The sequence below is a fragment of the Eriocheir sinensis genome, chromosome 9, assembly GCF_024679095.1.
Source record: "Eriocheir sinensis breed Jianghai 21 chromosome 9, ASM2467909v1, whole genome shotgun sequence".
Lineage (NCBI taxonomy): Eukaryota > Metazoa > Arthropoda > Malacostraca > Decapoda > Varunidae > Eriocheir > Eriocheir sinensis.
The window spans coordinates 1,161,139-1,182,558 of NC_066517.1; the positions used below are offsets into that span (position 1 = coordinate 1,161,139).

At 44.4% G+C, this 21,420-nt stretch overlaps 1 protein-coding gene across 1 annotated transcript in view; it reads left to right on the plus strand.

Annotated features, from left to right (window-relative positions):
- LOC126995807 (probable chitinase 10) overlaps nt 1-13,092 on the plus strand; it is a 100,885-nt gene extending 87,793 nt beyond the window's left edge. The window contains exons 13-19 of the mRNA XM_050855658.1: nt 1,034-1,180; nt 3,060-3,208; nt 5,292-5,439; nt 6,563-6,748; nt 8,748-8,870; nt 9,603-9,807; nt 12,735-13,092. Of these exons, the coding sequence (XP_050711615.1) occupies nt 1,034-1,180; nt 3,060-3,208; nt 5,292-5,439; nt 6,563-6,748; nt 8,748-8,870; nt 9,603-9,807; nt 12,735-12,946 (1,170 nt within the window). The 3' untranslated portion in view covers nt 12,947-13,092. The remainder of the gene's footprint in view (nt 1-1,033; nt 1,181-3,059; nt 3,209-5,291; nt 5,440-6,562; nt 6,749-8,747; nt 8,871-9,602; nt 9,808-12,734) is intronic.
- The last annotated feature ends 8,328 nt before the right edge of the window (nt 13,093-21,420 follow it).

The window sequence follows — 21,420 nt, forward strand, 5'->3', positions numbered from 1 at the left end:
TAAGTAAAGTAAGTAATCAAGTAAGATAAGTAAAGTAAGTAAGATAAGTGAGGTAAGTAAAGTCAGTAATTAAGTAAGATAAGTAAAGTAAGTAAGATAAGTGAGGTAAGTAAAGTAAGTAATTAAGTAAGATAAGTAAAGTAAGTAAGATCAGTGAGGTAAGTAAAGTAAGTAAAGTAAGTAATTAAGTAAGATAAGTAAAGTAAGTAAGATAAGTGAGGTAAGTAAAGTAAGTGAGGTAAGTAAAGTAAATGAAGTAAGTAAAATAAGTAATTAAGTAAGTAAGTGTTTACCCTCAAAGTCCACCCTTACTTAATACATTACTCTCATAATCACTGTAATGTGTTTTAAGGCTTGGTTTGTTTTTTCCAGTTGATGTGCCAGAAGTTCAGGTGTTTGCTTGCTTCATCAACTGTAATTTAATTTGCTTTCATGATTTCTTTTTCCTTCCTCTCGGTTTCCCTTCATCATTTCCACTCTCCCCTGTCATTCTTCTTGCACTTTCTCATCATTCTACTCACACTAAAATTCTCCTGCATTTTTCCTGAATTCCCCTTTTTTTAATTTTTTGGGTCAGTATCTTTATTCATGTAAGTTCCTCTTCTATTTCATCATTAACTAATTTATCGTCTTTGTTTTGTTCTCTAAACTTGTATTATTAGTAGTACTTATTTTTTTTCTTCTTTATTTCTTGTCTTCACCTTATTATTCATTTTATTTTTTTCCTTGACCTTAAGTACCTCACTCACCTCAAATTCCTGCTCTTTCCTAGTCCCAATCTTCACCCTTTCTCCCCTCACCCACATTTCTTCTCCCCTCATCCACATATCTTCTCCCCTCACCCCACATCTCTTCTCCCCTCATCCACATTTCTTCTCCCCTCACCCCACATTTCTTCTCCCCTCACCCCACATATCTTCTCCCCTCATCCACATTTCTCCCCTCACCCCACATATCTTCTCCCCTCACCCACATTTCTTCTCCCCTCATCCCAGTTGCCCTCCCCTCCCCTCACCCCCTGGTCCCTCCTCAGGTCATGCTGGCGCTGGGTGGCTGGCAGTTTGGGTCCCAGCCCTTCCAGGAACTCACCTCCAACCAGTACAGGATGAATGGCTTCGTCTACGACTCACTAGAATTCCTCCGCAAGTACGAGTTTGACGGCCTCGACATTGACTGGGAGGTGAGTGGTGCAGGGAGGTCGGGACGAGGGAAAACAGGGCAGTGGGTTTGGGAATTGCTATGGGGATGAGGGAAAACAGGGCCGTGGGTTTGGGAATTGTTATGGGGACGAGGGAAAACAGGGCCGTGGGTTTGGGAATTGTTATGGGGACAAGGGAAAACAGGGCAGTGGGTTTGGGAATTGTTATGGGGACAAGGGAAAACAGGGCAGTGGGTTTGGGAATTGTTATGGGGACGAGGGAAAACAGGGCAGTGGGTTTGGGAATTGTTATGGGGACGAGGGAAAACAGGGCAGTGGGTTTGGGAATTGTTATTATTATTACTAAGATCCATGAAAGGGCTGGCTGTTGACTGTTGCTTTAACCCGGTAACTGCAGGGATCATGTTTCTTAAAGGTCCCTCTAAGCGAGAAAAATGAGAAAAAAAATCATCACTCACGCAAACTATTTCATAATATATATCAATGCATTTGTGATCAGTTTATGCATCATCTATTTTGGGGGGTTTATATCATGGCGAAAATTTGCGCTGGTACATGGGTAAAGCCACAAATTGGCCCCGTCGTGTTTCATAAAAAGTAAAACCTTTGGAAGCCTGTGTGGTGCAGGGTAAAGCCAAATTTGGTCTGTCGCTGGTACACAGTAAAGCCACAAATTTGGCCCTGGTACGCCTGTCGCTGCTACCGGTAAAGCCACAAATTTGGCCTGTCGCTGGCTACAAGTAAAAGCCACAAATGGCCCCTCCGTGGTACCACGGGTAAAAGCAAGCCACAAATTTGGCCTGTCGGCTGTACGGTAAAGTTAAACTTGTCAATGTCAACTGGAAAAGCAAACTCATCTTGATTTTGATTAGGTTTGGGATAAATGAAAAGAAACATTGGTTAGTTGTGCAAAAATTTGGTTATAGGACACATTCACACTGAGAGAGAATAAGAGATCGACAGTGACTGGGATATTTTATTGATTTAATGTTGATATCTGGACTTTCCTTATTTGGCTGTACTGAATAGTTTGAATGATCTTGTTCTTAACTTTATATTCCCTCCTCACTAAGTTATCCCTTCTCCTTCCCCATTCCCGTTTTTCTCAGGTGGGAATGATAGATTGACTGGAATAGGATTGCATTATTTTTTTTCTTTTCTTATTTTTATTGTTTTAATGTTCTTTTTTTCTTCTCCATTTCTTTTCCCTCATCTCTAATTTGTTCCTTCACTTTTCCCTTCCCTTTATGGCCCTTCCACCTTCCTCCTTCCTTTCTGTTCCTCTTCCTCTTCCTCTTCCTCCTCCCTCTTCCTCTTCCCTTCCTTTCTGTTCCTCCTCCCTCTCCTCCTTCCCCTCATTCCTCCTTCCTCTTCCCTTCCTTTCTGTTCCTCCTCACTCTCCTCCTTCCCCTCATTCCTCCTTCCTCTTCCCTTCCTTTCTGTTCCTCCTCCCTCTTCCTCTTCCCTTCATTCATCCTCCCTCTTCCTCTTCCCTTCCTCTCCATTCCCCCTCTCTCTCCTCCTTCCCTTCATTCCTCCTTCCTTTTCCCTTCCTTTCTTGCCCCTTCCTCCTTTCCTTCAATCCTGCTCCCTCTTCCCCCTTCCCTCATGCCTTTTCTCTCTCCCCTCTTTCCCTTACCCTTCATACCCTTTCCCCTTTCCCTTCGTGCCTTTTCCCTCTCCCTCCCTTTCCCTGCCCCTTCATACCCCTTCCCCTTTCCTCCATTCCCTCATTCTCATTCCCCATTCCCTTTCTCCCTTCCTACTTCCTTTCATTCCTCCTCCCCTCATTCCCCTCCATTCCCCCTTTCCCTCCCATTCATAACCCCTCCCTTCCCTACCATTCATAACCCCTCCCTCCCCTACCATTCATAACCCTGCACTTCTCCTTCCCCCCCAGTACCCCCGAGGACCAGACGACAAGGCCAACTATGTCAACTTCCTGAAGGAGCTGCGCATGGCCTTCGAGGGTGAGGCGAAGTCCACTGGGCACTCACGCCTCCTACTGTCTGCTGCCGTGCCCGCCTCCTTCGAAGCCTTGGCCGCAGGGTAGGTATGGGGGTGAGGGAGGGAAGGCAAGGATGGAAAGAGTATGGGTAAAAAGGGAGGGAGGGAATAGGAAGGGAAGGATGGGGGGGAAAAGGGACAGAGAGAGGAAAGGATGGGAGAGGAAAGAATGAGTTTAAGGGAAGGGAAAGAGGAAGGGAGTGGAAAGAATGAGGGAGGCAAGGGGAAGGGAAGGGAGTGGAAAGAATGAGGGAGGGAAGGGGAAGGGAAGGGAGAGAGAGAGAGAGAGAGAGAGAGAGTAGGAGGAGAGGATGGGAAGGAAAGGTAAGTAGAAAGGGAAGGAAGGAGAGAGGGAGGGAGGAAAGAAATGAGAAGGAAGGGAAGGAAAGGAGAAGGAAGGGAGAGAGGGTGAAGGGAGGACTGGCCTGCTTCAAATAGGGACCAGAGGGACAAACATTTTTATTATATTTTAAGGAGGCAGCCAATAAAATAAATAAATAAATAAAAATAAATAAACAATGAGTAGCCTATAAGTTAAAGAGCAGCTCCAAAATGTCTATCCTACTCTTTACACATCACTGCCATTCACAAACTTTTTAACACATCACTGAAGGAAGCCATTTCAACCCTTCAGAAAAAGCTTATAAATATACTTCCTTCCTCCTCCCTCCTCCCTCTTCCCCTTTACTTCATTCAATTACCCTCTTCCCCTTCATTCAATTTCCCCCTTCCCCCTCCAGCACACCAAAAAGTCTCTGGAAGCACCCTCTCACATTTAGCACCAACAGTCTGATGAGGGAAGGTTTTTAGCAATAGTTCCACAGAATGTCACCAATACCTTATGACCTACAGGATAGACAGTGTGGCAGGAGTAGGACGTGGCCTGGGCAGCGACGCGGTAAACTCTAGGGACACAGCCAGCCATGTTTACATTACTCAACAGCTCCCCAATGCAAAGACTCCTAGATTTACTCCCCCTAGAACAGATTTACTCCCTCCAACACCCAAGATTAACTCCCCCTAGAACAGATTTACTCCCTCCAACACCCAAGATTTACTCCCAGAACAGATTTACTCCCTCCAACACCCAAGATTAACTCCCCCTAGAACAGATTTACTCCCTCCAACACCCAAGATTTACTCCCAGAACAGAAGATTAACTCCCCCTAGAACAGATTTACTCCCTCCAACACCCAAGATTTACTCCCAGAACAGATTTACTCCCTCCAACACCCAAGATTAACTCCCAGCTTAACTCACAGAACAGATTTACTCCCTCCAACACCCAAGATTTACTCCCCACATAACTCCCAGGACAGATTCACTCCCTCCAACACCCAAGATTTACTCCCCACATAACTCCCAGGACAGATTCACTCCCTCCAACACCCAAGATTTACTCCCCACATAACTCCCAGGACAGATTCACTCCCTCCAACACCCAAGATTAACTCCCAGCATAACTCCCAGAACAGATTTACTCCCTCCAACACCCAAGATTAACTCCCAGCATAACTCCCAGAACAGATTTACTCCCTCCAACACCCAAGATTAACTCCCAGCATAACTCCCAGAACAGATTTACTCCCTCCAACACCCAAGATTAACTCCCAGCATAACTCCCAGGACAGATTTACTCCCTCCAACACCAAAGATTTACTCCCAGCTTAACTCCCAGAACAGATTTACTCCCTCCAACACCAAAGATTAACTCCCCACATAACTCCCAGGACAGATTTACTCCCTCCAACACCCAAGATTAACTCCCCACATAACTCCCAGAACAGATTTACTCCCTCCAACACCCAAGATTAACTCCCCACATAACTCCCAGAACAGATTTACTCCCTCCAACACCCAAGATTAACTCCCAGCATAACTCCCAGAACAGATTCACTCCCTCCAACACCCAAGATATACTCCCTCCCTCTTCCCCCTTCCCTTCATTCCTCTTCCCTTCATTCCCCATCCTCCTTCTCCCTTCCCCTCATTCCTCTTTCCTTTATTCCCCTTTCCCCTTCCCTCCCTCTCTCCTCCTCTTCCCTTCCCTTCACCAAGAGGCCATAGGAACACTTTATTTGAATAGGCTTTTGTTAACATCGTCTCATCTCTCTCCCCCCCCCAGCTATGATGTGCCGGAGATCAGCAAATACCTGGACTACATCAACATCATGTCCTACGACTTCCATGGCATGTGGGACAGCACGGTGGGTCACAACTCACCCCTGCTGCCCATCGAGACGGCCTCCTCCTACCACAAGAAGCTGACCGTGGTGAGTAGAGAGCAGGAGGAGCAGGAGGAGGAGGAGGAGGAAGAGGAAAAGGAAGAGGAAGAAGCGAAAGAGAGAAAGTGAAAGAGGAGGAGGAGGAGAGAAAGAGGAGGAGGAAGAGGAAAATGAAGAGGAAGAAGAGAAAGAGAGAGAGAAAGAGGAAGAGGAGGAGGAGGAGGAGGAGAAAGAGAAAGAAGAGGAGGAAGAGGAATAGGAAGAGGAAGAAGCAAAAAAGAGAGAGAGAGAAAGAGGAAGAGGAGGAGGAGAAAGAGAAAGAGAAAGAAGAGGAGGAAGAGGAAGGAGAGAAAGAGAGAGAGAAAGCAAAAGAGAAAGAGAAAGGAAGAGGAGGAGGAGGAGGAGGAAGGGAAGAACAGGAAAAGGGAAATTCAATACTTGTTAGAAGGTGTCATGAAGTTCTGAATTACAAGGGAAATTTTCAGTAACCAATTATCAACTATTACAAAGAGGAGCAGAGAGGAAAGTGCCGGGCTCAACGTGGAGAGAGGGAGTGAGGATCAAGGAGGAGAGAGCAGACAGGCTGGAGATATCTTAGTGACTTGCATGGAGTCTGTGTTGTGCTTGGGTTCAGAGGAAATGTAGCCCTAAAAGAGTTATCATTAGTGAATATAGTGACTTAGAAGGCTGGCTAAGTAAACAAGTAAAGATAAGTGTAACTGCCTTCCTTCTCTGCTCTGAAATGGATCTTAGGGTGTTGATTTTATAAAAGATAACCAGTGGCCGTCTCTCTCTCTCTCTCTCTCTCTCTCTCTCTCTCTCTCTCTCTCTCTCTCTCTCTCTCTCTCTCTCTCTCTCTCTCTCTCTCTCTCTCTCTCTCTCTCTCTCTCTCTCTCTCTCTCTCTCTCTCTCTCTCTCTCTCTCTCTCTCTCTCTCTCTCTCTCTCTCTCTCTCTCTCTCTCTCTCTCTCTCTCTCTCTCTCTCTCTCCCATCCCTTCCCCTTCCCTACCTCACTCCTTCCATCCCTAATTCTTTCCTTTCCCTTCCCTCACTGCCTTCCTTTACAACATTTAATACAGGGGTAAATGCCATCAGTAAGGGTTGATGAGCACAGATGTAGAGTTGCCTTCAGCAGCAGTGCCTAACCATCCCACGCTCTGCCTCCCCCCAGGACTACAGTGTGCGAGAGTGGAAGAAGCAGGGCGCGCCGGGCCAGAAGCTCATGGTGGGGATGCCCATGTACGGCCGCTCCTTCACCCTCAAGAACACCAGCATGTTCGACATTGGCTCGGAGGTGATGGGCGGCGGCCACGCAGGGCGCTACACCCAGGAGGAGGGATTCTTGGCTTACTATGAGGTAGGTGCCGGGAACAAGGGGGGCCTGGGAGGGTGACTGCATGTTGTGGTTACTCTCAATGTCTTTTTTCATCATCATCTCATTTTTATTACCTTCTCATTGTACAGTCAGACCTCAACATCTATTGGGGGGATATTGATAACAGACACCTGCAGATGTAGGGCCATACCCAAGGGGGATCAGACCCCCCTCCCCCCCTCCCAATCTGCTAAAAGGTCCACTTTCTGAGAAAGTCAAAACAAATCCTGGGATGAAAGGTCCCAGTTTTTCGTTTTGACAGCAGGAAGATGCACACAAAAGTGTCAATTTTTCGAAATCCCAAACCCCCAAGTTGATTTGGCTCACTTCCCTTGCCACTCAACCCTCTTCAAGTGGCTACAAAGGTCCACATTTAGTGGAAAAAGACCCCCCCCTCCTTTTACAGCTCTGGGTAAGGCTCTGAGATGTTAAGGATTTGTTGATGTCTGCTGATAGGTACTTACATACTTCTGCAACCTCTAGCATTCAGGGTTGGCCGATTTAAATCATGATGATTTTAATCAGTGATTTAAATCAAATGATTTTTTTAAAAAATCATTGATTTAAATCAATATTTACTTCTGCCCAAACCAACATGGAATGTAAAGGAAAAATATAAAAACAAACATACTTACACAGCTTTAAATACTCCTGAGGAATAGAACACTAAAAGCTTCCTTTTACAATACAACAAAAATTTCCACATTCCATTAAAAAATGAAATCAAAGGGTTTTACTTGTAATGAACTGTACTTATTTCTGAGGACTAGAATATTAAAGCACTTCCTTTTACAATACAGTATAACAAAAAATTCACTTGCTATTAAAAAAAGGAAATCAAAGAGGTTTACTTATAATGAACTGTACTTATTTCCTGAAGTAATGAATTTAAAAAAGAAAATTATTATGTCCTGTATTTAAAACAAAAGCACATTGAATTTACACTGTAAAAGCAGTCTTTGAAAAATAAGGATACACTTCTTCGAAAGTAGTTCATAAAAATTCTTTGAAATCGAAATTCAAAATCTTTAAAAAATAAGGTTTTTAATTCCTATGACAATAAATTTTTTTTTTTTTTTCAGTCTTGCTACTATTCCTTGTAACTCCAGTTTACACTGTTTGCATATAGCTCTCCATGCTTTCCCAGACCTTGAAGGAATTCTGTTAAAATGTTCCCACACTGGATCACTCTTCCTACCAGGCACATTAAACCTTGTGCTCAGTGACATCTCTACGCTGTCTTGCTGTTAGCTCAGGAATGAGTGGCTGGCCTGTAACACCCAAACAGTCAAACTACTACACAGTGGCACAAGTCCGGCTATGTCCTAACATGATGTAAGAGGAACAGGACAGAGCCTGAGAGAGATGATGCAATCCTGGTCAGTGGCTACTGGGCTGCTTGACAGGCTCAAACACATTGTAACCAAGTGAGAGATGACGCAACATGCTGTAAAAACACTCCTAAATGTGTTTTAAACTAACGTATAGAATATATATATAGCTTTCCAAATATTTTTTTATGCTGATTAATAAAAAAATCAAAAAAATCTGATTTAAATAAAAAAAATCTGATTTAATAAAAAAAATTCAGATTTAAAAAAAAAAAAAAAAAAAAATCAACCCTGCCAGCATTGTTACTGTGGGTATGAAGGTGTGTGACGTGTGCAGTGAACCGCCAGTGCTTTGGCTGGCCATGGAAGTGCTCAAGAAAACCCGCGAATACTCAAATCTTTACCTTGATAATATCCACGGGCTGCCCTGGATATTCAAATCCACGGATGTGAAATCTGTGGATGTTGAGCTTTGACTGTATCAGTAATGAGGATAATAAAGTACTGTGGAAATGTGTGACTCCCTGTAGTGTGATGAAGGGCACACACAGAGTGGTCTTGATCCAGAACAGCCTCCAGCCAGGTCAGCTTACTTGACCCAGCTGAAGCTTACGCCCCAGCTTTACTTTACTTTCCTGTGCCCTGTGCAGGTGTGTGACTTCCTATACGAGGACAACACCACGCTGGTCTGGGACAACGAGCAGCAGGTTCCCTTCGCCTACAACGGGGACCAGTGGGTTGGCTTTGACGACGAGCGCTCCCTGGGCATCAAGGTGAGCCACACGCCGGGACACTGGGGATGTGAGGAGAAGGGACAGGAAAGGGGTGAGAGAGGAAGGGAAAGGATAAGGAAGGGAGAAAAGAAAGAATAAAGGGAGGCAATGAAAAGAGGGAGAGATGGGAAGGAAAATGAGAAAGGGGGAGAGAGAAGAAAGAAAAGACAAAGGGAGAGAGAGAGAAGGACAGAGAAAAGGATGAAAGAGAAAAGGTAAAAGAAAATGGAGAGAGAGGGGAAAGTAATAAGCAGAGGAAGAAAGAGAAAGGAAGTAAGGAGAAGGGAAAGGAAAAGGGTGAGAGAGGGAGGGAAAGGAGAAGGAAAGGAGAACAGAAAAAATAAAGGGAGACACAATGGAAAAAGGGAGAGATGGGGAGGAAAATGAGAAAGGGGGAGAGAGAAGAAAGAAAAGACAGAGAGAGAGAGAGAGAGAGAGAGAGAGAGAGAGAGAGAGAGAGAGAGAGAAATTAAAAGAAAAAGTGTTGTTACCGTAGATGGAAACTGGAGCTGTTCCTTTACTTAGACTCATCACAGTGTGTCTAGTTATTGTTTTATTGATACTTTACAAACACATGTGAGTTCTACAGTCCCTGGTGAGCCTAATGGTGTCAAGGATCAGCTGGTAACACTGTCCAGCCTGTGTGTTCCTTTTTGAGCATTACCCTTATATCATACCCCCTTACCACCACCACCACCATCCTATACCCCCCCCTCACCCTCACTACCACAGGGCGACTGGCTCATGACGGAGGGCCTGGGCGGAGTCATGGTGTGGAGTGTGGACATGGACGACTTCCGCGGCAACTGTGGCACTGGAAAATACCCCCTGCTGACCACCCTCAACGACATGCTGGCCAACTACAGCGTGGCACTCACCTACGAGGGCCCCTACGAGAACACCGGCACCCTCGACGGAACCAGTGCCAAGAAGGACCGTGAGTAGATTAAGGGTTTTGTAGTGGTAGTGGTAGTAGTAGTAGCAGTAGTAGTAGTAGTAGTAGTAGTAGTAGTAGCAATAGTAGTAGTAGTAGTAGTAGTGTCCTTATCTCTGCTTTCTGTCTGTCTATCTGTCCATCTGTCTGTCTGTCTGTGTATGTATGTGTATAACTCTCACTTTCTCTCCCCTACAAACACACACACACACACACACACACAAGATAACAAACAGCCAGAGTCATATAAACCGGATATTCGGTGATATGGATAACATGGTGAGAAATATAGGACTTGCATTCCACTACATGGATAAGGATATGATGAAAAAAATTAATTACCACTATGGTCAGACCAAAATTGGAATATGCAGAGGCAGTGTGGTCTCCCCATAAGAAGAAACACATAAAGAAACTAGAAAGAATACAAAGGATGGCAACAAAAATGGTTCCAGAGCTGGAGGGATTGACATATGAGAAAAGGCTAAAGGAAATGGACTTGATAACACTAGAACAAAGGAGAGAAAGGGGAGACCTAATACAAATTATAAATTATTGAACAAAATAGATGAAGTAGATAACGAAGAGTAACTACTAACAGAAGGAATTACCACCAGGAAAACAAGAGGACATGTAGAAAATTGTGGAAGGGAAGATGCTTGAGAGACATAAAGAAATATCGCTTCCCACAAAGAAATATAGAGGTTTGGAACAGACTAAGTGAGGATGTAGTATTGACGAGGAGTGTGCAAAGCTTTAAGGAAAAGTTGGATAAATGTAGATATGGAGACGGGACCACACCAGCGTAAAGCCCAGGCCTGTAAAACTACAACTAGGTAAATACACACACACACACACACACACACACACACATAGAGTACATCTCTTTCACAACATCCACCCTTCCCTTCCTTCCTTCCTTTCCCTTCCCTTCCCTCATCTTGCCTCCCCTCCACAATTACCAGCACTACCTCCCTTCCTTCCCTTCCCTTCCTTCATCTTGCCTCCCCTCCACAATTACCAGCACTACCTCCCTTCCTTTCCCTTCCTTCCCTTCCCTTCCCTCATCTTGCCTCCTCTCCACAATTACCTGTACTACCTCCCTTCCTTTCCCTTCCTTCCCTTCCCTTCCCTCATCTTGCCTCCTCCCTCCACAATTACCTGTACTACCTGCCTGCCTTTCCCTTACACTGCCCTCCCATAGTCTGCCTCTTCTCTGATTGGCCTAATTTCCCTATTCTCTTGCCCTGCCTGACTTTCCCTTCCTCCACCCAAGATAATTTTAGATGTTTATTTGTGGTTTCTCTTTCCCTTGTCCTCTGTCTCTCTCTCTATCTCGCTCTCTCTCTCACTTTCTCTTTTTCATTCTTGTGTCTTCTCTCTCCCTTTCTCTTCTCCTCTCCTTCTCCTTCTTCTTTCTCTCTGTTTCCTTTTCCTTCCCATCTCTTTCATTCTCTCCTTTCTCTTCTTCTCTCCTTCTTCTTCTTCTTTCTCTCTGTTTTCCTTTTCCTTCCCTTCTCTTTCCTTCTCTCCTTTCTCTTCTTCTCTCCTTCTCTCCTTCTTCTTCTTCTTTCTCTCTGTTTCCTTTTCCTTCCCTTCTCTTTCCTTCTCTCCTTTCTCTTCTTCTCTCCTTCTTCTTCTTCTTTCTCTCTGTTTCCTTTTCCTTCTCTCCTTTCTCTTCTTCTCTCCTTCTTCTTCTTCTCTCCTTCTTCTCCTTTTTCTCTGTTTTCCTTTTCCTTCCCTTCTCTTTCCTTCTCTCCTTTTCCTTCTTCTTTTCCTTTCTCTTCCCTTTCCCTTACCTTTCTGCTCCTGTCCTTCCCTTTCCTTTCCTACCTATCTCCCTTCTTCTTTCCCCTCTTCTCCATCTCCCTTCCTCCTTTTCCTTCCTCTCTCTCTTCCCTTTTTGTTCCTGTTTATTGCTTTTCCTTCTCTCCCTTTCTCCTTTTTTGTTCTTCCTCTTTTCCTCCTTTTCCTTCCCTTCTTCCTCTTTTCTCTTTGTCCCTTTCTACTTTCCCTTCTCCATTCAAGTTATTTTTTGTTGTTTATATCAAATTTCTCTTTCTCTTGTCCTCTCTCTCTCTCTCTCTCTCTCTCTCTCTCTCTCTCTCTCTCTCTCTCTCTCTCTCTCTCTCTCTCTCTCTCTCTCTCTCTCTCTCTCTCTCTCTCTCTCTCTCTCTCTCTCTCTCTCTCTCTCTCTCTCTCTCTCTCTCTCTCTCTCTCTCTCTCTCTCTCTCTCTCTCTCTCTCTCTCTCTCTCTCTCTCTCTCTCTCTCTCTCTCTCTCTCTCTCTCTCTCTCTCTCTCTCTCTCTCTCTCTCCTCTTCTCTTCTCTTCTCTTCTCTCCCCTTATACTCTCCTCCTCCCTCACTTTCTCCTTCCCCTTCTCTTTCTTCCTCTGTCTTTTTCTTTTCCTCCTCCTCTCTTCCTTTTCTCTTCCCTTCATTCTCTCTCTCTCCTTTTCCTTTCCTTTGTCTTCTTTCCCTCTCTTATTTTCCCTCCCCTTCCTCTCTCTCTCTTCCTCTGTACACTTCTTTAATCTCCGTTGCATGAATTTATCAGTGCTTTCATTCTCCCGTAGTTTAATTTTTATATTTTTAAGTTTGATTTATATATTATTTTGTAGATTTATACTTTTAAAATTTTTCTGTTCATGTTGTTTTGAGTTTGTAGTTTGCAATGCAGTGTTGTGTCTTCATGTTCAGTTAATTTCTAGTTCTTTTGCTTCATTATTTTGTAGTATTTGATGTATTTTTAAACATCTTTCCAACACTTGCATCTCATTTTTTTCTCTATAATTTTCCTTCTTAGTCACTCACATCAGTTCCTAGTACCTCTTAGCCATGTCCCTACACCCCAAGGCTCTCAATCTCTCCCCTCCGTCAATACCAGCAGCTCCCCGCACCTAAACTCACCTCCCCCTCCTCCCCCATAGCCTCCATCATCACTTGCGAAGAGGCTGACGGCCACATCACCTACCACGAGGACAAGGCTGACTGCACGCGCTATTTCATGTGTGAGGGCGAGCGCAAGCACCACATGCCCTGCCCCGTCAACCTGGTGTTCAACGCGGCGCAGAGTGTGTGCGACTGGCCCGAGAATGTGCCGGGGTGCGAGACGGCCATTTCCAACCCTGCCGTGCGGTGAAAGGCTTCGCGCTGATGTGCCGTTGGGTCGGTGTGTGTTCGCGTGACCGTGTGTATCCTCCTCCTCCGATACTATTATTTCTGTATTTTATCTTTTTATTTTTTTTAGATGTTAGGTCACTATGTATGCTGTGTGGCCCTCTGTGATTACCTGGCTTCATTACCATCACTACTTTTATTATTATTATTATTATTATTATTATTATTATTATTATCGTTATTATTATTATTATTATTAGCATTATTGTTTTTGCTATCATCATTGTCGTTGTCAAATCCCTTCCTGTATTATTATTTATTATCTTAGTTATCAAGTTACACAGGGATGACAGAATGAGTACTGCTGGAATTGTCATTATTATTATTATTATTATTATTATTATTATTATTTTTATTTTTATTATTATTTGTATCAGTGCAGGACTAGGACAGGAAAATTAATATAAAAAAAAGAGAGAGAGAGAAAGGCTATCTCTGTCAAGTGCCGACTACGCAAGCATTGATGAACAGCAAGAGCCCTGGTTAGGTTTTCATGGTAATGGAGGCAGACGAGGCAATGCACTATTATAAAAAAGCCCGCCACTCACCTCACTTGTCTCAACACACTAGAGGCTGCCACAAGAGGGGTCAGTCTAAGCTCCTGAGGTGTCTTGCTGCCCCTGCTGGAAGCCTTAAGGTACACACACAGAGAGGAGGAAACACAGGTCAAGGAAGGTGGCTTTCCGGACAGAGCTTACCGGTGACAGGGATGAAGGAGTGAAGATGCTAGTTAACTCTTGCGTCGGGAAGTTGGACACAATATTCGGCACATACATCTAATTTGGGGTTTGGGATGAAGGAGTGAAGATGCTAGTTAACTCTTGCGTCGGGAAGTTGGACACAATATTCGGCACATACATCTAATTTGGGGTTTGGGATGAAGGAGTGAAGATGCTAGTTAACTCTTGCATCGGGAAATTGGACATCATATTCGGCACATACATCTAATTTGGGGTTTGGGATGAAAGAGTGAAGATGCTAGTTAACTCTTGCATCGGGAAGTTGGACACCATATTCGGCACATACATCTAATTTGGGGTTTGGGATGAAAGAGTGAAGATGCTAGTTAACTCTTGCATCGGGAAGTTGGACACCATATTCGGCACATACATCTAATTTGGGGTTTGGGATGAAAGAGTGAAGATGCTAGTTAACTCTTGCGTCGGGAAGTTGGACACCACATTCGGCACATACATCTAATTTGGGGTTTGGGATGAAGGAGTGAAGATGCTAGTTAACTCGTGCATCAGGAAGTTGGACACCACATTTGGCACATACATCTAATTTGGGGTTTGGGATGAAGGAGTGAAGATGCTAGTTAACTCGTGCATCAGGAAGTTGGACACCATATTCGGCACATACATCTAATTTGGGGTTTGGGATGAAGGAGTGAAGATGCTAGTTAACTCTTGCATAGGGAAATTGGACATCATATTCGGCACATATATCTAATTTGGGGTTTGGGATGAAAGAGTGAAGATGCTAGTTAACTCGTGCATCAGGAAGTTGGACACCATATTCGGCACATACATCTAATTTGGGAGTAGGTCGTGAGAAATACATGTTTTTTAATGAAGTCAAGAGCGGTGATTGCATTCATCTTTTTTCCATATGTTCAAGCTCTATCACCTGTTTCATACACCTTCTACTCTTCAAACGGCACAAAGTTGCTTATGGGAAACGTTTGTCACACCATTGTCCTGTGTATCAAGATGTATGAGGGTGAGGTGATGGAGCTAACATTAATAAAACAGAGACAATGCTATCACCTCCGCCGACTTCAGTAATACATATATATACACACACAGGGGTACGCTAGCCTTGAAGGTGTGTGTGAGTATGCTTTGTGTGCTTCTTGCCAGCCTTGTGTGTTAGGTGTGGGGCAGAACCTACACCACTGTCTCCTGAAGCTTTCCTCTCATGTACTCTTCGGTTGTGCGTGTGTGGGTCGCAGTGTTGTGGTCTGAGTGTGGTCTCCTGCCTTCCTCCCTTCAAGAGCATCACAGTGGCAGGACTACAGAACAGAACTTACACTCCTAAAGCTTTCCTCTCTCCCATGTATTCTTTGGTTGGTTGTATGTGTCTGTGTTATGATATTGTGGCCTATGCGTTCTCCTGTCTTCCTCTCTTCAAGACCACCACAGCGCTGTCACTCTGGAAGCCTTTCTCTCGTGCACCATTTGTCTCTTTCTCTCCTCCCAGGCTTTTGTGTATATCCGTTTCACTCTGAGTATGTTAGCGAGCATTTTCCTTCCCTCCTCCGGTGTATAACTCGTTCCCGTCACAGCAAATAGAAAAGCGAATACACATAAAAATACGCATATTATATATTATACACATAGAGGCAATACACTACTATAGGGTGGTAGAAATTACGATATATATATATGGACGTACGCGTAGAGTGAAGGCGTGTGTTTACAGCCTTCATGTTGATGTCAGACAGTGTGTGCCACCTGTTGTTTGGTGACACTGCTCTCAGCTTAAACCTCCTCCCCTCCCTTCCTCCCCCTTGGCTCTCTCTCCCCACCTCCTGCCCCTTTCCTCTCCCCAGTCCTTTTGTTCCTCCTCCTCCTCCTCCCAAACCTTCCTCCCCCCTTAGCTCTCTCTCCCCACCTCCTTCCCCTTTCCCTTCCCCAGTCCTTTCTTCCTCCTCCTCCTCTTCCTCCCCCCGTAGCTCTCTCTCCCCACTTCCTGTCCCTCCCACTCCTTTTCTCCTCCTCCTCACATAATCTAAGCTCTCTGCCTCCCTCCTTACCCTCCTCCTCTTCCTCACACATTCCTCCTCTCCATACCTCCCACTCCTCTGTATCTTTCCTCTCCTCTTCTCCTTCTCCTCCCCACATACACCCCTCCCTTATTCTTGCCTCCCTCTCTCCTTTCCTCCTCCCTTCCCCCCATCCCTCACCCCTTCTGCCTTTCCTCACTCTCCCCCTTCCTCTTCGCCTCCTTCTCCCCCTCCCCTCTTCTCCTTCAATCACTTCTCTTTCTCCCTCTCCTTCCCCTTTCTCTCTACACTGCACCCCCTTCTAAGCAATAGTAGTAAGCATATCCCTCCCCCCCTTTCCTCCCCCTCCCCCCTCACCCCCTCCCTCTGTTGCCTATAGCGAGACTGTGAAATAAATGTACATAACAGTTTTTAATTTCTGTGTTTGATTTTTTGTCCCTTTTATTCTTTTTGTTTTTGTTTGTTTTGCTTTCCATGTTTATTTTTTATCATAGTTTATTTTCTTGATTTTTTTTTGTTCCTTATTCCATTTATTTTGTTTTTTCATGTTAATTCTACTTTTTGTTTTCCCATCATATTTTCCTTTTCTTTTTTTTTCATACCCTTCGTTTTCTTGTGTAGTCATTTTGTGTGTGATTTGGTATGTAGTAGTAATAGTAGTAATAGTAGTAGTAGTAGTAGTAGTAGTAGTAGTCCCCAGAAACTACGCATGGTAAGACTCATTCCCTTAATTTTTTTTTCACCAAGTACAAGAAAAATAAATATGATCAAGTCTGCCTTTTATCACCAACAAATACCTAACTGATAAAGGCTGAAAACTGAATGGGTCTTAAACATTTCAGCACCCAAGCACACAATTCCCCAAGGCTTTTGTAGGAGCTGTTGGCATTTCCAGGGGTAGTTTTATGACCCTGGTGGTGGTAGTTTGACCCTTCCTCTGTACCATGAACGTGACCGAACTTTCATTAGAACCCGATTCATTCCCTCTTTGACCTTTTGAAATAGTTAATGTGAGGGGTGGAAGCTTCTGAGGAAACTGACCAATGAATGACTCGCTGCCCACCTCTTGTATCTCCTCCAAGCCTGTGGTTAATACATGGTTAACAGGCAAGAATGGGCGTACTATACTGACCAATGACTCGCTGCCCACCTCTTGCATCTCCTCCAAGCCTGTGGTTAATACATGGTTAACAGGCAAGAATGGGCGTACTATAGTCCATTCACTTAAGCCGGGTTCATAGATCGGTATTTTCAGACACTTCCACCTCTCATATCATCTATTTCTAAAGGTCAAAAAGAAGTGAGTTTTCATGAGTTTGTTTTTACGTTCACGGCACAGAAGAAGGGTCAAACTACCATCAGGGACAAAAGCTACCCATGAAAATGCCCCAAACTCCTACGAAAGCCTCGTTAAATGTGTGTGCTTGGGCGCAGAGTAAGTATAAGGACGGTGCTGATTGGCTGTTGGTGGGCGCGGTGTCTGACGTTTCCATCACACAGTCAGTCCTTGTTGCAATCTAGTCTACAGTCATCTATATCACGCTGTCAAATTAATATTCTCTCCAGTGCTGTATAAAAGATTGGTCAGGCATCTATATCACGTTGTCAAATCAATATTCTCTCCAGTGCTGTATAAAAGATTGGTCAGCCATCTATATCACGCTGTCAAATCAATATTCTCTCCAGTGCTATATAAAAGATTGGTCAGCCATCTATATCACGCTGTCAAATCAATATTCTCTCCAGTGCTATGTAAAAGATTGGTCAGGCATCTATATCACGTTGTCAAATCAATATTCTCTTCAGTGCTATATAAAAGATTGGTCAGCCATCTATATCACGCTGTCAAATCAATATTCTCCCCAGTGCTATGTAAAAGATTGGTCAGGCATCTATATCACGCTGTCAAATCAAATCAATATTCTACTCAATGCTGCATAAAAGATTGGTACCCAGTGTCCAGTTGAAATCGATCATAGATAAGAACATAAGAACATAAGAACGCAGGAGTCTGCAAGAGGCCGGTAGGCCTGTACGAGGCAGCTCCTTTGACCCTAAGCTCCCGTGTATCTAACCCCACCTAACATCACTGTCCATGAATTTATCTAGTCTATTTTTGAATGTGACAATTGTATTGGCACTCACCACATGACTGCTAAGCCTATTCCACTCATCCACCACCCTGTTAGTAAACCAATTTTTGCCTATGTCCCTGTTGAATCTGAATTTATCCAGTTTAAACCCGTTACTTCGTGTCCTACCCGGTTCTCTTACCAACAAAACCTTATGAATGTCTCCCTTATTAAAGCCCTTCATCCATTTATAAACCTCGATCATGTCTCCACGCACCCTTCGCCTTTCTAGAGAATGCAAGTTTAACTGTTTGAGTCTTTCCTCGTATGGCAAGTTTCTCAACCCCTGAATCATCTTAGTCATCCTCCTCTGCACCGATTCTAACATTTTGATATCCATTCTATAGTAGGGTGACCAGAACTGAACCGCATAGTCAAGATGAGGTCTAACTAATGCTAAATATAGTTTGAGGAAGACTTCGGGGCTTCTGTTTCTTACGCTCCTTGAAATAAATCCCAGTACCCTATTAGCTCGATTTCTAGCTTGAGTGCATTGTGCCCTTGGACGGAGATCAGAGCTCACTAAGACCCCTAAATCCCTCTCGCACCCAGACCTACTTATGAGAGTGTCATTTAAGCAATAGTTATGTGAGGGGTTGTTCCTACCTACACTCAGAATACTGCACTTCCCTACATTGAACTCCATCTGCCATTTATCCGCCCAGTCATATAATCTATTGAGTTCACCTTGGAGAATACTAGCGTCCTGATCCGACTCAATTACTCTACCGATCTTGGTATCATCTGCAAATTTACTAACATCACTACTAATTCCTGTGTCTAAGTCATTGATATAAATAATAAACAAAAGTGGACCTAATACCGATCACTAATTCATATGCTTTTGAAGTCATCAGTGAAGAAGGACAAGTATATCAGTCTCTTGAAATCTCCATAGCATACCTTGACGACAGTTTGGGACTATATGGGGTGGCCCTCTGGAGGCCTAGTCTGCCTGCTGGCTGGCAACGTACGTACGTACGCGCGCGCCACCCTCGGCGGGGTGGGAGGTGGGGTGTAGGGTGTTGGGGTGGGGTGTAGGGTGTTGGGGTGGGGTGTAGGGGTTGGGGAGGAGGGTGGTAGGGGTTTTTAGGGGGTAAGGGATAGGGATATATAGATTTCCATGGTTACGTACGTAGTGGGAGTTATAAAAAAAAGTGGTCGATAACAGCAAGCGTGAGGGGGGGGGATCGCGTGCGTGGGCGTAAGCGTGAGCGGGATCGCGTGCGTGGGCGTAGGCGGGATCGCGTGCGTGGGCGTGAGCGGGATCGCGTGCGTGGGCGTGAGCGAGAATCACGGGCGTGGGCGTGCAGGGTATGACGCCTACCGACTTCATAAAGCTGGGTTGGGTCGTGCTGGGGTGCCGAGGCGTGAAGGGGCGGGAGCGGCAGGGAGGGCGAGGCGAAGGTGGCAGAGAAGTCAGCTGGTGAGCCCGTAACCTATTGGATTAAAATCTGAGGATAATCGTTGCAGAAGAGGAGGTTCGTTCAACATTCGGGGACGCCTGTCAGAGCTTCTCGGCGTAGATATTAATGAACGGGGACAGAGTGGCGAGAAGCGCTTACTCGTGGCTTACATTTGTGGTGGAATATTGAACTGAAGTAGACCAAGGTTATGCATGTATAGGTCTTCCTTTATAGCTTGGCGCACGTAAACAGGATGTGGACGGGGTATTGACTGGGTGTGAATTTATGCAAGGAGACAAAATTGCCTTACGTGTAGATTTATATTACCTAAAAATTGTGACTCCTTGGAACTGGAGGCGCCGTTAACTGGACGTGGAACAATACGATGCCCGTTTATATACTTGTTTTACATTTGTGGCGGTTTACTGAACTGAGGCAGACCGACGTTATGTATGCAGGTCTTCCTTTAAAACCTGGCTCTCCTAAACGTAATGCAGGTGCAGAAATTAACTGAGTGTGGTTTAGTATACATGGAGACAGACTGGAACTACGTATATATTATCTTTGAAAAAATGGCTCTTTGAAATTGGATGCGGCGTTAGCTGGGTCAGGATTAATACATGGAAATAGACTGACATTATGTATGTATATTGTATGAGAAAATGGCAATTTGACACTTGATGCGACGTAAGCAGGGTCAGGATTAATACATGGAAATAGACAGACTGGTATCATGTATATCTTACCTTAAAAAATGGCTCACTAACAGTTGACGTGGCACTAACTAGGCGTGAATAATGCGTGCATGGAGACAGGCTGAAATTTTATACATGTTGCTTTAAATAACGGCTCCTTGAATCTGGGTGCTGCGGTAACTATGTAGGTAAGAGGGTCTACGCAATAGCTGCGCGTGGCCTCAGTGCTCACTGGGGAAACCTGCGGAAGGTAAACTGTGTTAAACTGTTAACTAAGGACGCCACTAACTGCTGTTAATACTCAGGGCCGGAGACACCGGCATTGTGTGTGTACACTCTTAAAGAAACATAACTCTCTCGAATCTAAACCGGGGCCGCAATCACCGTGTTCATAAGTGACATATTTGAATGTTCACGGCCTCCCAACTTCCTCAATATTTATTTTGATTTTGATTTTTTTTCAAAGAAATTGATAAGAGAAACAGCAACCCATTATCACTACTCTGTTGTCATTTCCTTCACTACAACAGCAGCAATTCTTGCAATTAATTCTTCTGTTACCACCAAAATGGTCCCAATCGAGTCACAACTACAAGCTTTCCTTCTCCTAATCTTTTTAGCAACCTTCGGTGGCGTCACAGCAGTTTCCCGTGAAGGTAGTTTTTCTTCTTTCTCTGTTACTACAACTTCATTCGTTTCGTTGCCGGGCAGAATCTCCTTTGTTATCTCTGTTCGTTCAACTACCAGAGGTCCATCGCCATTTTCTGTAACGTTTTTACTCTCTTCTTTTGTTTCCTTGATGGTTTCCCGTGAAGGTAGTTTTTCTTCTTTCTCTGTTTCTTCAACTTCATTCGTTTTATTGCCGGGCAGAATCTCCTTTGTTATCTCTGTTTGTTGTACTTTATGAGGTTCATCGCTATTTTCTGTAACATTCCTACGCTCCACAAATGTTTCCTTGATGGTTTCCTGTGAAGGTAGTTTTTCTTCTTTCTCTGTTACTAACATTTCATTCGTTTTATTGCCGGGCAGAATCTCCTTTGTTATCTCTGTTTGTTCTACTTTATGAGGTTCATCGCTATTTTCTGTAACATTCCTACGCTCCACAGATGTTTCCTTGATGGACGTAAAGGTGGCTATATATAGGAGGGAAAAGGAATGGAGAGGAAGAGAAGGAGGAGGAGGAGAAGGATTTGTAAAGAAGGAGGAGGAGGAAGAAGAAAAAGGAGAGGAGGAGCAGGAGTTGTAGAGGAAAGGAGGAGGAAGAGGAGAGGAGAGGAGGAAGGATTGTAGAGGAGAGGAGGAGAAAGGGGAAAGAGGAAGAAGAGTTGAAGAGGAGAGAAGAGAGGAAAGAATAGATGATTAAAATATGAACATGGGCAGGTCACATTATACGGAGAACTACCGACATAAACACAGCCAAGGTAACAGAGTGGCGGCCCAGGCATTGTAGTCAGGGCAGACAGAGGGCCAGGTGG